General features: G+C 41.3%; 1 protein-coding gene across 2 annotated transcripts in view; it reads right to left on the reverse strand.

Annotated features, from left to right (window-relative positions):
• The window catches only part of CACNB1 (calcium voltage-gated channel auxiliary subunit beta 1), a 111803-nt gene that overhangs the window by 49368 nt on the left and 46376 nt on the right, over positions 1 to 16059 (reverse strand). For both annotated transcript variants that reach the window (XM_073572542.1, XM_073572541.1), the window contains exons 3-4: positions 9475 to 9594; positions 4054 to 4176 (exon numbers count right to left, since the gene is read on the reverse strand). In XM_073572542.1, coding sequence (XP_073428643.1) covers positions 4054 to 4176; positions 9475 to 9594 — 243 coding nt within the window. The remainder of the gene's footprint in view (positions 1 to 4053; positions 4177 to 9474; positions 9595 to 16059) is intronic.

Below are 16059 nucleotides of genomic sequence, written 5' to 3' on the forward strand. Positions count from 1 at the left end.
GAAGAGTTCATAGTCTGCATCAATATCTAGCGTCCTCATAGAAATTACTACAGGAAGGGATCTTTTTATTTGGAGAGGATACTAAAATAAGCTAATATTTTTCACCAATAGGATAAAAAAACACTTTAAAATAGGCTGCACACCTGGAACAAACTCTCTTCCTGTGATTGATGTAGATAAGGGTTCTTTAATTAGGCTGCGCGTTCCAACATTGTACTTTTTAAAGAAAAAAAAAACAGCCTATTTTAAAGTGGTTTTTTTTTATCCTATTGGTGAATCACCCACCCTCAGCCAAGAGGCAGCAGCAGTTGGATTTTTATCTAGGGGTCATAATACAATCCCCCTAGGTGAGCAATACCATTTTAAAGGGGGTTTTACACTAAGCGATATCGCTAGCAATATCGCTAAAACGTCACCGGTTTTGTGACGTTATAGCGATATTGCTAGCGATATCGCTATGTGTGATACTTACCAACGACCGGCTCCCCCGCTGTCCATCGCTGATCGCGCGAGAATGTCCGGCTCCATTTCTCGTCGGGAGCTTCCTGCTGAGACTTCCTGCTGTGACGTCCAGCGACGCGTGGAGGCGGGCGGGAGGACGCAGGATCGCTGTGTGTGAATGGTAAGTATCGTGCGCTGCGTCGCTGCTGCATCGCTGTGAGATCTTTCTGTATGAAAGCTCACTAGCGATCATTTAGCGATGCACCAGCGATCCTGACCGGGTGGGATCGCTGGTCGGATCGCTGGTGCATCGCTAAATGTAAAAGGGCCTTAAGTCATATCCTCCTCTAATAGGATTACCCTATTTTGTCCGCTTTTTACCTCCACAGCTTTTTTTGCATGCTAACATTTTTAAAACCCATCCAACATCCCCTTACAAGTTTAACCTCCTGTTAAATCCGGATGGGCATGTGACAGCTGCAGCCAATCACTGACCACAGCAGTGACCCATGCATCACCATTGGCTGCAACTTATCACATGCCTGTCTGGACCTAACAGGAAGTATGGAGATTGTGAGCATTGAAAGAGGAGATAGTGTTATTACCTTTATTTAATTCGTATGCAATATATTATAATTATATAATGCAGAAATAATATTATTGTGCACTAAAAACCACAATTAATAAGGTCAGACTGGATGTAGCAAGGAAAGGGGAATGCCCCACATGCTTTCTTTGTGTGGGCACCAAGAAGTCACTCTGCCTCAGGTCTCATTCTTATGGTCATAGTCCATGGGGCTGATCACATGTCCATGTTTTTTTGTGGTCCGAGTGTCAGCAAAAAATAAAAGTAAAAACAAAGGCATGTCCATTTTTTCGTTTTTTTTTATCCGTGTCACAGATTAAAGTCACTCATTCAAATCACTAGGTTGGTTAAAAAACTAACAGCACATCAATGCCATACTTGTGTCATCTGAGTGCTGTGCACTTTTTTCTTCTTCTTTTGCATAATAGAGGAATGGATTCTGCACTAGTGGTAAAAATGGACAAATGGAACAAAAATGGTTGAAAATTGGATCTAGTACATCAATTTTTTTTCTCGTATGCAAGAAAAAAAAATGGCCATCTGAATGAGGCCTTAGCCATTAAGGTATAGGGATGGGTCGACGTGACCTGAATTTTTAAAAAGAAAAGCCTTGCAGCCTAGCCTAGGTGATGTATTTAGTGAATATTATTGAAGGCATCAGTGATGTCACTGGACTACAAGTGTTCATACATTGATATCTAACAGAATGGTTTTTAACAGGGCAAAATACAAAGTACTACATCTGGGCAATAAAAATGAAAAAAGCATATACAGAATGGGAGGAATAGGGCTAAGCAACAGCACATGCAAAAAAGACTTGGGTATACTAATAGATCACAGACTGAATATGAGTCAACAGTGTGATGCAGTAGCAAAAAAGGCAAATGCAATTCTAGGATGTATTAACAGAAGCATACAGTCTAGATCACGTGAAGTCATTATTTCCCTCTACTCCTCTTTGGTCAGACCTCATCTGGAATATGGTGTCCAGTTTTGGGCACCATATTTTAAAAAAGACATCAACAAACTGGAGCAAGTTCAGAAAAGAGCGACCAGAATGGTGACCGGTCTGCAAACCCTGTCTTATGAGGAAAGGTTGCAGGATTTGGGAATGTTTAGTTTGCAAAAGATAAGACTGAGAGGAGACTTAATAGCTGTCTACAAATATCAAAAGGGCTGTCACATTGTAGAAGGATCATCTTTATTCTCATTTGCACAAGGAAGGAAAGACTAGAAGCAATGGGATGAAACTGAATGGGAGGAGACACAGATTAGATATTAGAAAAAACTTTTTGACAGAGTGATCAATGAGTGGAACAGGCTGCCACAAGAAGTGGTGAGTTCTCCTTCAATGGAAGTCTTCAAACAGAGGCTGGACAGACATCTGACTGGGATGATTTAGCGAATCCTGCTTTGAGCAGGGGGTTGGACAAGATGGCCCAGGAGGTCCCTTCCAACTCTACGATTCTATGATCTCTCATACTGTATATTGGCTCAGCCAATAAAGAGGCTTCCAGCAATAAACCTATCAAAATATTTAATTTTTATTTTTGAAATGATGCAAATAGAAGCTATAGATCGTTAGCAGTACAAATGTATGCACGATGGTGCATGAGTGAAAGAAAGGCCTTGTGTAGGTTAATAATGGACATACTGCAAGCAGGGAGGTCACGTGCTGTTCAGTAAGGACTTCACACATTGTCAGTGCAGAAGGGAATACAAATTTTATTTCTGCGCTGTATAAACTCCAAGGTTAAGAAGTTTCCATTCCATGAGATGATCTCAATAGAAATCATACGACTGTAGAGTGAAACACTTGACTTTTTCAATCCAATATAAGTGAGTGATAAAATCTATATATGGCATGCGTTACATTATATCACCAGGCCACGGTTTCAGATTTGTACAAAAATAGTTAATTGAGCGTAAACTGTAATCTGTACTAAAAAGCGCAGGGGTTAGTCTATCACAAAGCCCTAATTTATCAAGTCTGCGCTATAATCTCCTTTTCGTGAAAATGGCTGTGTGTATATGAGTGATTGGATCCATAAGATGCAATTTGCTTAAAGGGGTTTTCCAGGCGCTAGACAAACTATTGCAGTTACTGTGTGTTCTCTCAATGCTCTAATGAGAGAAGCGGATGAAAATCCATCCTACACCGGGTCACAAGTTTGCAGATTGCATACTTGTGGTCACGTGACGGAGCACTCATGCTGGGAATGTAGGGAAATTGTGACAGTGTGAGCATTTGTCTACAAATTTGTCTAGAGCTCAGAAAACCCCCTTTAACCATTTCCTGTCACAGAGCCTCCTCTTTACATTCTAACAGAACTCCATTAGGATGTGAAAAGACTGAATCATCATGATCCGGGGGCTAACCTGAGCCCAACAGCATTCGCTCCCCACTGCTAACACAGGCACAGCAGCGAGAATGAGCGCTCTGCAGTGGATCAATTAACCCCGGCCACACCATATAAGGCGATTAACAGAGGGAGATCTCTCCCTCTGTCACCGCCACTGGCCAGATACTGATGGCCTATCCTAAAAAAAAAAGGTAGTGGCCAACCTCTTTAATGCTTTACTTGTGCAGCAAATGAATTTTAAAAAAATACTGGCCAAATTGGGTGTTTTTTCTATTTCTTTTTATAAAAATTCAATAAACATTAGTCATTAGTTTGTATGTACCCTGAAATGGGGGCACTGAAAAATCTAATTCTATATGAAACAAGCCCTCGTACAGCTATGTTGATAAAAAAAAATATGGCTCCTGAAATGACATAATGAGAAAAACATAAAAAGATATGTAGACGATAAGGCAAAATTAGGCATGGTCTTTATGGGGAAAAAATGTATTTGTATCAAATTCTCCAGTTATCGTTATTGTTGTGATGACAACATAGTGAATATTCCTGTGTATATGGGGGACAAACAATTAATCACATTTTCATTCATAATCTTGGTCCTAGAAATAAGATCATAACAGTCATCAGTATGTTCTCATGCACTCCTATACATTCGTAACATACCTCTTTGATGTGAAGGAAATCTTTGGGATCAAAGTTGATGGACATCCCCTGCACCGGAGCGTCATCTCCAGGAGCCGGGTTGTATCCTACATTCGTCCGTACTGCAAAAGCCACTGGCTTGGTCTATGAGGAAAGGTGAGACATTAATTGTACATCACATGTAGAGTGAAAATAATCCATTTAGGATTTTAATGCAGTAGCAAAACTTGCAAATCTGTGGCAAAAATCTGCATTACATGGAGTTTTGTTGGACATTTTGCTGCAGATACCACCCACCATATGAAATACAAAAGAGAAATTAGCAGTAAAAATCCACAACATAAATTGACAAGCTGCAGACTTAAATACGTACCCAAAGTCAATATCAGCAGGCGTTTTATACCCAATGTATATATATATGTACTTAATGTGCTTCTGATTAGGTGATCACCAGAACCAAATCTTATTTAACGAAGGAAAGTATAAAAAACCCTGCTGTGGTGTTCACAATCCTCTTGCAATAGGACAAGCTGGATGGCCAAACCAGTGCTAGTAATGTCCCAAAAGTAATAGGAATGAAAAAATAACTTTTAACCATGCCAAAGGAGTTGAAAAGTCTTGAGTGATGAAAAGAAGGGCTCAATTCTGGCTTTACTATCAGAGGGATACAGTGAGCGTCATGTTGCCTCCATCCTAAAAATTTCTAAGAAGGCAGTCCATTACAACAAGGTCAAGCAGCAGACATTGGGGACAACAAAGCTACAGACCAGCAGAGGGCAAAAAAGACTCCCCACTGACCAGGATGACCGTCATCTTATTCGAATGTCACTCAGCAATTGCAGGATGACATCAAGTGACCTACAAAAGGAATGGCAAATGGCAGCTGGGGTGGAGTGCACGGCAAGAACAGTTCGTAACAGGCTCAGAGACAGGGCTCAAGTCCCGTAAAGCTAGAAAAAGCCTTTAATCAATGAGAAGCAAAGGAGGGCCAAGCTGAAGTTTGCCAAAGACCATAAAGATTGGACCACAGAGGACTGGAATAAGGTAATCTTCTCTTATGAATCTAATTTTCAGCTTTGCCCAACACCTGGTCGTCTAATGATTAGACGGAGACCTGGAGAGGTGTATAAGCCAGTGTCTTGCACCCACTGTGAAATTTGGTGGAGGATCAGTGATGATCTGGGGATGCTTCAGCAAGGCTGGAATTGGGCAGGTTATAATTTGCGAAGGACGATTGAATCAAGCCGCATACAAGGTTATCCTGGAAAAACAGTTGATTCCTTCTCCTCAGGCAATGTTCCCCAACTCTGAGGACTGATTTTTCCAGCAGGACAATGCCCCATGCCACACAGCTAGGTCAATCAATGTGTGGATGAAGGACCACCACATCAAATCCCTGTCATGGCCAGCCCAATCTCCAGACCTGAACCCCATTGAAAACCTCTGGAATGTAATCAAGAGGATGATGGATAGTCACAAGCCATCAAACAAAGAAGAACTGCTTACATTTTGTACCAGGAGTGGCATAAGGTCACCCAAAAGCAGTGTGAAAGACTGATGGAAAGCATGCCAAGACGCATGAAAGCTGGGATTAAAAATCATGGTTATTCCACAAAATATTGATTTCTTAACTCTTCCTGAGTCAAAACATTAGTATTGTTGTTTCTAAATGATTATGAACTTGTTTTCTTAGCATTATTTGAGGTCTGCAAGCACTGCATTTTTCGTTCTTTTGACCATTTCTTATGTTCTGAAAATAAATACAAAATTTAGTGCTAGGAAACTCGTAGTTTACAGAATAAGAGAGCATTTTACAATATACCTGGTAAAAAAAAAAAAAACAGACGAACTGAAAATTTTGCAGTGGTCTCTTAATTTTTGCCAGAGCTGTGTGTGTATGTATATATATTGTTTCATGAAAAAGTGTAGACACTCCTGGTCAAAATTACTGCTGTGAAAAATTAAGCAAGTTGAAGAAGAAATAATCTATAACAGGGCTAAAGTTAAAGGGGTTTTCCCACTAACAAAGGTATATTTAAAGCAATAGATCTTGGAATAATAGTAAGTTCCACAATTGGATGTGTTTAAAAAAATGTTCCTGTGCTGAGAAAATCTTATAAATGTGTCCCTGCTGTGTACTGTGTAATGGCTTTGTCTGATCGTGCAGGAACATGGTTTGATCATACCACAGCTCCTGGGCACAGGAACATTTTTTAAACACATCCAATTGTGGAGCCTATTATTATTCCAAGATCTGTTGATTAAAATATACTTTTGTTTGCGGAAAAATCCCTTTAAAAATGACACATTTCCTTTGTATTTTAGGCAAAAAATATTGTCATTTTCTACACTTTAAGAATTACAAAAAGAAAAATGAGCAAAAGTTTAGGCACCCTGCATGGTTAGTACTTATTAATACCCCCTTTTGCAAGTACCACAGCTTGTAAACTCTTTGTGTAGTCAGCTAAGAGTCTCACAATTCTTGTTTGAGGGATTTTCATCCATTTTTTCTTGGAAAATTCTTCCAGTTTTGTCAGATTCCTGGGTCGCCTTTCCTGCACTGCTAAATTGAGGTCTAGACACATCAGGAGACTGTACGGGCCATTGTAAAGTCTTCAGCTTGCTTCTTTTGAGATAATCTATTGTGGATTTTGACATATGTCATCCTCTTTTCAAGTTCAGCTTTTTTAACAGATGGTGTTATATTTGCATCAAGAATTTGTCAAAATTTCATTGATTCCATTCTTCCCTCTACTGGTGAAGTTTTCTCTGTGCCACTAGCTGCAAAACAAGCCCAAAACATGATTTATCCACCCCCATACTTAATAGTTGTCGACATGTTCTTTTCCTGACCTGTGCCTTTTTTCTCCACACATACCTTAGATCATTGTGGCCAAAGACTTCTGTTTTAACCTCATCGGTCCACATTACTTGTTTACAAAATGCATCAAGCTTGTTTAGATGTTCTTTTGCATACTTCTGATGCTGAATTTGATGGTGAGGACACGGGAGAGGTTTTTTCTGATGATTTTTCCATGAAGGCTGCATTAGTGCAGATGTCTCTGAATAGTAGAACAATGTACCACAACTCCAGAGTCTGCTAAATCTATCTGAAGGTCTTTTACAGTCAAGCAGGGGTTCTGATTTGCCTCTCTAGCAATTCTATGAGCAGCTCTCTCTGAAATTTTGCTTGGTCTTCCAGACCTTATTTTGACCTCCACTGTTCCTGTTAACTGCTATTTCTTAATTACATTTAGAACTGAGGAAAGGACAACTTGAAAATGCTTTGCTATCTTCTAATATCCTTCTTCTGCTTTGTGGGCCTCCATCATTTTAATTTTCAGAGTGCTAGGCAGATGCTTAGAAGAACCCATGGTTGTTGTTGTTTTTTTTGGCACAAGGTTAGAGGAGGCAGGGTTTTTATGAAGCTGGGAAATTTTCTTCACTTGGCTTTTCCTAACGATGACAGTGAAGAAGCCGTAACCCTAACAGGCTAATTAAGGTCTGAAACTTTCGTCAAAGTTATTTGAGCATAATGTCATCAGATTGGAAAGGGGGGGCTTATTTAAAAAGAAATGCATTAAGAAAGTTTTACAAAATTTGGCAGCCATGGATGGAGTCACCGGGTCTCCCCTCGGGCGCACTGGTACGGGATGCGATGTTGGACCAGTTGCTGTTGTGCTTGCGATGAGGGGATGCTTGGGGGGTGAAAATAAAGTCTAGTGCCCTTTGTGGCGAAGTAGATTTTGAGTGGCGCGGTGGGAGGGAGCTGGGGTGGATTGGACCTGATATCCGTGGGGGGCGGGGGGGGGCGAAATATGATGCGGAGTGGCGCGGCTGGCGGGGATGGTTTTCCCGCTGAAATGAGGCACTGATGTATAATTTTGATTTTTGTTTATTTGTGGAGCCATGTTGTTTATAGGCTCAATTTTATGCAAATATCTGTGTTTTGAGATTTCTTCTTTTTATTTATTCTTACACAGGAAGAGTTTTACCCTTTAAATAATATTTGCTCTCAATGTAAATTTTACTTGCTATATAAGATGTCATATTCTTTCTGTATTGATTCCTGAATGTTTAATAAAAAAGATCTGATTCAAAAAAAAAAAAGTTATTTGAGCACACAAAGTTCCAAGGGTGCCCAAACTTTTACACTGACCCATTTCCCTTTTTCTAATTTTTAGAATGTAAAAAATGACAATTTTTCTTTTGTGTGCTTGAAATATAAAGGAGAAGAGTCATCTTTAACTTTAGGCCTTTTAGAGGTTATTTCATGTTCAACTTGCTTAACTGTTCACAATAACAGTAATTTTGATCAGAGGTGCCCAAACTTTTACATGCCACTGTGTATGCAGTGTGTCCGTAAAGTCATGGTGCACTTTTGACCAGTCACAGGAAAGCAACAAAAGACAATAGAAATGTGAAATCTGCTCCAAATAAAAGGAAAACTCTCCCAGGTTCATACCTATTCAGTGCAGCTCGATGTGGGCTCCATTTGTTGCCCTACACACATCCAAACGATAGTGAAGTTCTTACTACACACGGGTAAGGACGTCTGGTGTAACAGAGTGAATAACGTCTGTGATTCTCTGTTTTAAGTCATTGCTTCACATAACCCCAAAAGTAAAAGTCTAAGGGCGTCAGATCTGGGGACCGTGGTATACTTGTATACTTTCCTGTGACTGGTCAAAAGTGCACCATGACTTTACGGACACACTGTATATTGAAAGAGCAAAATGTTTCCTACCAATAACAAAAAGTGCTTGACTACTTTAGTAAAATAATTTTTAAAAATTGTTAATAGAAAAGAGAACGTCAGAATGAACACGTTGGCTCTGATTCATTAAAGCAATTTAGGCAGAATTTAGTTGTAATTTGCTTTGAAACGTTTAAAAATGTGGGCTTTTCTTGGAGTTGCATAAAAATTGAGACTTTGGTTGATTTCACGCCAGTTTTCTCTCAACTTCGCCAAATGGGCTGAATGGGGTCAGGTCAGGGGCACGTCAGGGGCGTGACATGAGTGCTCATCTAGTTTATGACGGAGGTGTGGCGTTCTCTTCACCAGAAATCTTACTTCAGTCATGGACTGTTGTAAGATTTCTAGTGTGGTGCAGGGAGGCGCATGCCCCTAGTCAGATGCTCCAGATTCATGAACAGCCGTACACCTCTTCATGAATCAGGACTCCACCATGCCCCTCATCAAAACCAGAGAGAAAATAGCTGGTCTTGATGACCATTGTATTTTGGTACAATGAGGTTTGGTACAATTGCATCTACTGTGTTGCTGTAACCCACTGCATATTTACACCCCCAAAACTGGATGAAATGTGTAGCAGATCCCCTTTGTGTGGACATTCCTTAGAGGATAAAACACCACTCTACAACATATTCTTCACCTCTACCCCAGACTAAACATGTCTAAACATTTCTTTTTAGTTGTACCTTTGCTTTTTCCAGTTGTGCAAGAGCATGACGTTCTGCCTCCTTTCGTAATGCCTCTCTATCTTCTTCGAGGGACACATCTGAGTCAGATGGACGACTTGTATAGGACTCTGCTGACCCCTGGATGGAGAGAATAAGACTTTTATAGTCATATGGACAGAAACCTGGTAAATAATTGCTGAGGTGAGGCCTGTAAAGTAGATCAGAAGGCAGCAGAGGACAGAGAACATGGAATGAATACTGCACAACAGGAATACATGACATGCAATATACGACAGTAGATCAGATCTGTTTATACAGATACTCACCTCATGATCAAATCCATATTCTGTATACATTATATACGCCTACAGCAGGATTTTACTTTCAGTCTATGAGCCCTGCTAACCAGACACAATCTCTGTCTCAGTAATAGGTGGCCATTTGGGCAATATCAAAGTTAGAGCCACTCACTCAAAATCACAAATTAGTAAATTCTAAAGACTAATCATAAATTCTCACAAAGAAACATATTGTTACACGGACAATTCCTATCTCCTTTCCCTAGTTGCTCTTCCGACTGGCAGTCCCACCCTCGATGAGGTCAGAGTGGCAGTGACAGGCTCATGTATGGAGAGTTAGGGACAGGTGGCAGCTTTGGAAGCCAGAGACCCAGCCCCGGACAGTAGAGAAGCTGACACAATGATTGATAAAAACATATGTCTGCTTCCAAACCCAGTGACGTCCACTACTACTAACTTTACTGTCCTGGAACAACCGCTTTGTTCATTACTATCAAATCCCATCAGTGAAATACCCTAATACACACTCCGAATAGTGCTGGAAAAAGACAAATCACATACAAGAAATCTTATTAAAGAGGACCTGTCACTTGCCACAAACTTTACCTAATATAAGTGCTGTTCTTCCCTAAATCTGGTGTTTTTGTTCCTGCACCTGTCTGTTCCTGATATAAGCTGCCCTCTTTGGATATGTTCCTAGTGGTGTCTATGAAAAAATGAAAAAAAGGACAGCACTGGGACCAATTTTATTCAATGAGGCAGTGCAGATGAGCTATTTTTTTTTTCACAGACCAAATCTGTGAAAAAAAAATTTTTTTCAGCATGGACTAGTGTGCTCCATATCTTGGGTTAAAAAAAGAAAAAAAAACAGATGTCATAAGGAACATCCATATTACATCCTTTTTTATGGATGTGTTGCAATTATTTAACAAAGGAAACAGTAAATGGTCTTGTAAGTAAGTATGTAAGGGGAGGCCAGGACTGTAGTCGCTGTGTTCCGACCGTCCCTCACAGAAAACTGTATCCCACTCCTCAGCGTACCCGTATCTCCAAGTTCAGGTCCCCCTGAGCACGTTCCAGGCGACAACGGTCCCTCCTCCAGGCGACCCCCAGTAATGGAGACACAGTCCAGGATACCTTGAACAATCTCTTTACTTAGTACTTCACATGTTACATCCACAGTTGGCACATCATGGAATTCACTTGTTTCCTCATCTTTCCCTGCTTTGCTAATGCTTCTGTGCGGCACACATCCGGACCGGACTGTCTTAGACTGCTCCACAGTTCCTTCCTGGCCTAACCTTGCCATGAAGACAGTTCCTTCTGCCTGTTTCACCCCAGACTCAAAATCATCAGCCACTCGGTTTGGCTGCCTCCTGTAAAGCATCCAGCCCATCCGTACCATTCCCGTCGAAGCTCCAACTTCCTTCAGTTCCTCACTCCAACCAACTCCCACCCTAAAGGCATCCGCCCAGGCTATGAGTCGCCACATCTTTCTTCTCCTGTACTGGCCCACTGCTATGATGTCCAGTGGCCGTGGATAACGTGGGCTGCAGCTACTTAACGTTGCGTGGCTGCCGAGCTGTCCTGGGCCTATAGCCCATGTGGACACTTCGGGCACCCTGGCCCCTTCTGAATAAACTTCCTTCTAACCTCACCTTAACTCCCGGCAGCCCCTCTTATGTGCTTAACCATTTACTTACTTTCTACACTATACAGGGAATAGTGTGTACTAAAATGGCCCCCATCTTGTGGCCAAATGAAGGTATTACGCTCTCCCGATAAACCACAGTGCACAACCTATGTACATAGCAGCAACACGATATAAAACAATATATATAAAGACATAGCAGAACATTCTATACACATTATAGATTTAACTTCTAAGGTAATACACCAGTAGGTGTAGCAATACCCTCCATATGAACGGTAATACACTATAAGTGTAGCAGTACCATAACAACATTTTTGTCATACCCTTACAAGTAATTAACAACTACTGCTATAATAAATGGATTGCAAGTGAAGTGGGAAAAAAATTGTCGAAGTTTTCTGGTTGAAATTTAAGATTTTTTTATACGCTTGTGTGAAACTAGCATTCCCTGTATATAAATTTAGTCTTTTAAGCCGGGTTCAGACAAGCATAAGAAAAAATATCCGTTCTTTATCACAAAAAAACCCCAGACAATTTTCATCCGTATTTCAACCACTTGTCATCCCGGTGTCATTCGTGTGTCCATTTTACTTTGCATCCATATGGCATCTATTTTGACATTTCAACATTTATAGAATCATAGAATGGTAGAGTTGGACGGGACTTCCTGGGCCATCTGGTCCAACCCCCTGCTCAAAGCAGGATTCACTAAATCATCCCAGACAGATGTTTGTCCAGCCTCTGTTTGAAGACTTCTATTGAAGGAGAACTCACCACCTCTCATGACAGCCTGTTCCACTCATTGATCACCCTCACTGTCAAAAAGTTTTTTCTAATATCTAATCTGTGTCTCTTCCCATTCAGTTTCATTCCATTGCTTCTTGTGCAAATGAGAATAAAGTTGATCCTTCTACAATGTGACAGCCCTTGAGATATTTGTAGACAGCTATTAAGTCTCCTCTCAATCTTCTCTTTTGCAAGCTAAACATTCCCAAATCCTGCAACCGTTCCTCATAGGACATGGTTTGAAAACCGGTCACCATTCTGGTTGCTCTTCTCAGCACTTGCTCCAGTTTGTTGATGTCTTTTTTAAAATGTGGTGCCCAAAACTGGACACAATATTCCACATGAGGTCTGACCAAAGAGGAGTAGAGGGCAATAATGACTTCACGTGATCTAGACTGTATGCTTCTGTTAAAACATCATAGAATTGTATTTGCCTTTGTTTGCTGCTGCATTACACTGTTGACTCATGTTCAGTCTGTGATCTATTAGTATACCCAAGTCTTTTTCAAATGTGCTGTTGCTTAGCCCTATTCCTCCCATTCTGTAAATGCTTTTCTTTTCATTTTTATTGCCCAGATGAAGTACTTTGCATTTTTCCCTGTTAAAAACCATTCTGTTAGTTGCTGCCCACTGATCCAGTTTATTTATATCTTTTTGAATCCTCTCTCTTCTCTAGTATTAGCTATCCCTCCTAGCTTTGTGTCGTCAGCAAATTTAATCAGTTTACCCTCAATTCCTTTATCTAAATAATTGATAAAGATGTTGAACAATTTGAAAGCGTAAATAAAGTTTCTAATGTTTATAATGGCAATGTGCTTGTAAAAATCCAATGTAAATCAGAATATCCATATGGGATTTTTTTTTACATTCTCACACAGAAATGAGTCTTGTGCAAAGAAAAAAGAACAGACTAGTGCATGCTGCAATTATATTCAAACGGTCACTCGGTCAATGTGAAAAACAGCCTTATTCAATAACATTGGTATGTGTCCTAACCGATTTAATCATGGACAGCCAACTGAATATGCTCATCTGAACCTAGTCTTAAATGGACTGGGCATGATCTTCAAGAAGACTCCCATTGAGAAGAGTTGAGAACTAAGTCCAGGTAGTTAAAAATCCAAAATTTACATGCAAGGAAGAAGGAGCCATATTTCAGTAAATGAGGGGCGCAAGAACAAAAGAAAAACAATGACAGATTCCGGGGGACAGTGGTATTAGCACAGGTAAAACAAAAATTACATACTTATGTAAAGTTATGTCTTGAAACATAAATATCATGGTTATTATTTGGAAAATTGACTGTAATGCATAAAACCGTAAACAATATCTGACATTAGAGACGTAACTTACATAACTATGAGACTTTTATAGTATTAAGAATCCTAGGACCTTAAAGAGGTTGTCCGAACTTTTTATAAAATTGTCAGATAGCAGGAAATAGCTTAAAATGTAAAATAAATAAATAAAAAATCACTGCTCCAGCACCACTAATTCTGTTGCCACTACCTGCCTATGCTGCAGCGATGGTGTGCTTGCCAGTAGATCCGTTTTATCGCTGCAGTTAAGGAACTGGTTCCATGCATGAAGGACTCAAAAAACAAATCCTTATGATTATGAATCTTAGAGAAAAATACCCGTATAATACGGTGAGCAATGGAGCATGTCACCATAATTAATCCTATAGTTTCTCCATTAGGCCTTATTCAGATAAATACACAAAAAAAAAAACACACACAACTCCATAGACGAGACCTGAGTCTGTGATGGCCTCTGATGCACACTGGCGCATTTGGGCCCGTACCTATGGGTGCTACATTATGGTTCTGTACACAAAGGGGCTGTAATATGGCCATGTTCATGAGATCTTCAGTTGGCCATACAAATAGCATAGCTGTTAGGTTGACCACTTTCTCCCCCATTCTTTCCATTTACATGTAGAACTCACATACCCACCCCAAAATGTGCATGTTTATTTCTATGGGAGAGGGAGATAAGCTGCCACCAGAACCTCTAGCACTGACTTATCTCCTCTAATTAAAATCCAATATGTCATGACTCGTGGCATGGTGGCTCAGTGGTTAGCACTGTTGCTTTGTCAGCCTCAATGGGAACACAGATAACAATATCTATAATGTGCTGCTGCATATGATGGTGCTATTTAAGCAATGCATAATAAATAATAATAAATAACAGTTGGGAGGTCCCAGTATCTCAAGGGTCCCAGTCCTGTAGCTTGGGAGCCACATGTGGCTCGCAGGCCGATGATGTCTGGCTTGCACCTGTCTTCCAGCTTAGTGCATTAGCACCATGATTAACAAACAGCAATATAGACCAGGTCTCCAGATGGTTGTAGGAGGATGGACCGGGCTAGGGCAGCTTCTTGCATGCCCAGGGTGGAACTATCGGGGCTGTCACCAGTGTTGCCAGGGGAAGAGCCTCCTGTAGGACTTTCTGACTAACACAGACCTTTGCACCTGACTATAGGGGGCGGAGTGGATATAAAAGGAACGGAGCGCGTGAAAACAGGGCTTCAGGTGGGAAGACAGTACACGCTGAAGGAGAAGGTTGACTCAGTCTCCGCTGCCTCTGACCAACCAGTGGGCTTACTCTGCAGCCTGTCTGCCCCTGCGAGCACTACTTGTGCACCTACAAGACTGAGCACTTCGCAGACTCCGGCACCCGAGAGCCCTGACTGGTCAGCACCCCTGACGACTATTGACGTGCTGTACCGTGCCAACACTACAGTGCACGCCTGTCCGCGGGGTCCTGCTCTGGCCTCCACCCTGGAACTTTGTTTCACACTCGCTGAGCCAACTCCTATCCGTCACATAACACTATGTTCCAGGACTGAGGGATTACATCGGGACGAGCCAGGCCACGTCGTTGCGGTACAGAGACAATGCCTTAACTTCATCCAGGATTGCTTCAGAGACGTCTCGCGGCATCTGCGTCGCCATCGTGGGATCTTTCAACATCGACCATTCGGAAACTACAGACTGACAAGTTGAATCGTTTCGTGCTATTTGTTGTTAAGATTGCATTCTTGCATTCGTAATGTATCATTACTGCAAACTCCCTGTGTGGAGTATTGACTGTAAACTACTTTGCATAAAGTGCCCGTTAACTCTTGCTCTGCCTCTTGCTCGTCACTACATCCCGCGTTCCTGCTAGCATCTAACATGATGACCACACAGAAGAGCAGACCTGGACGTGCATATACTCTCATTTTAATAATCTGGAGATAGGATGATACTGAAAATCGGAGAGGGTGCTTGAAGTTGGATGTGGGATTGTGGTGGGAGTGCTTGATGCAAGAGTACCAAGTTGGAGTAAGGGGAGAACCGCTAGATATAAGTATACTCCTTCATTGTGATCTCTGTGGGAAAGTTTTGACTGCCATCATACTGGTAATGGGGGCTTTGGGTGTCGGAACTTTGAGGGGGGGGGCGAGAGCAGGATGTCACTACCCTGAGGGAAGGCCAGGTTGTGGCTTGCAGCCCTCTCTTAGAGCTGAATGTGCCTCTCCAGGTAAGATAGGATGGAGACACTGCTGTGTATATAATACCTTATACCATAATCACCAAAGATTGAACTCATTTGGACGAGCACCTATAAATGTTGCATGCCATAGACCATCATTTCTTAAATGTATTATTGGGCTAATTTAGTGGATCCCCTTAAATCAATATTCATCCACTGGGTATCAGCTGTTGGCAACTGCAGCCGCCAATGTGAGGCTGAATTCATGTCTATATTATATGGGCAGTGCTCAGACAGCAAAACATGGCCCGACGGCAGGCCTCCTAACCTGAACTAACTGCATCGTTGACATACCGTATATGAGGCAGCTGGTTCAGATTA

Source organism: Dendrobates tinctorius, unplaced genomic scaffold (assembly GCF_039654945.1).
Source record: "Dendrobates tinctorius isolate UK_male_01 unplaced genomic scaffold, ASM3965494v1 ptg000032l, whole genome shotgun sequence".
NCBI classification, from domain to species: Eukaryota; Metazoa; Chordata; class Amphibia; order Anura; family Dendrobatidae; genus Dendrobates; species Dendrobates tinctorius.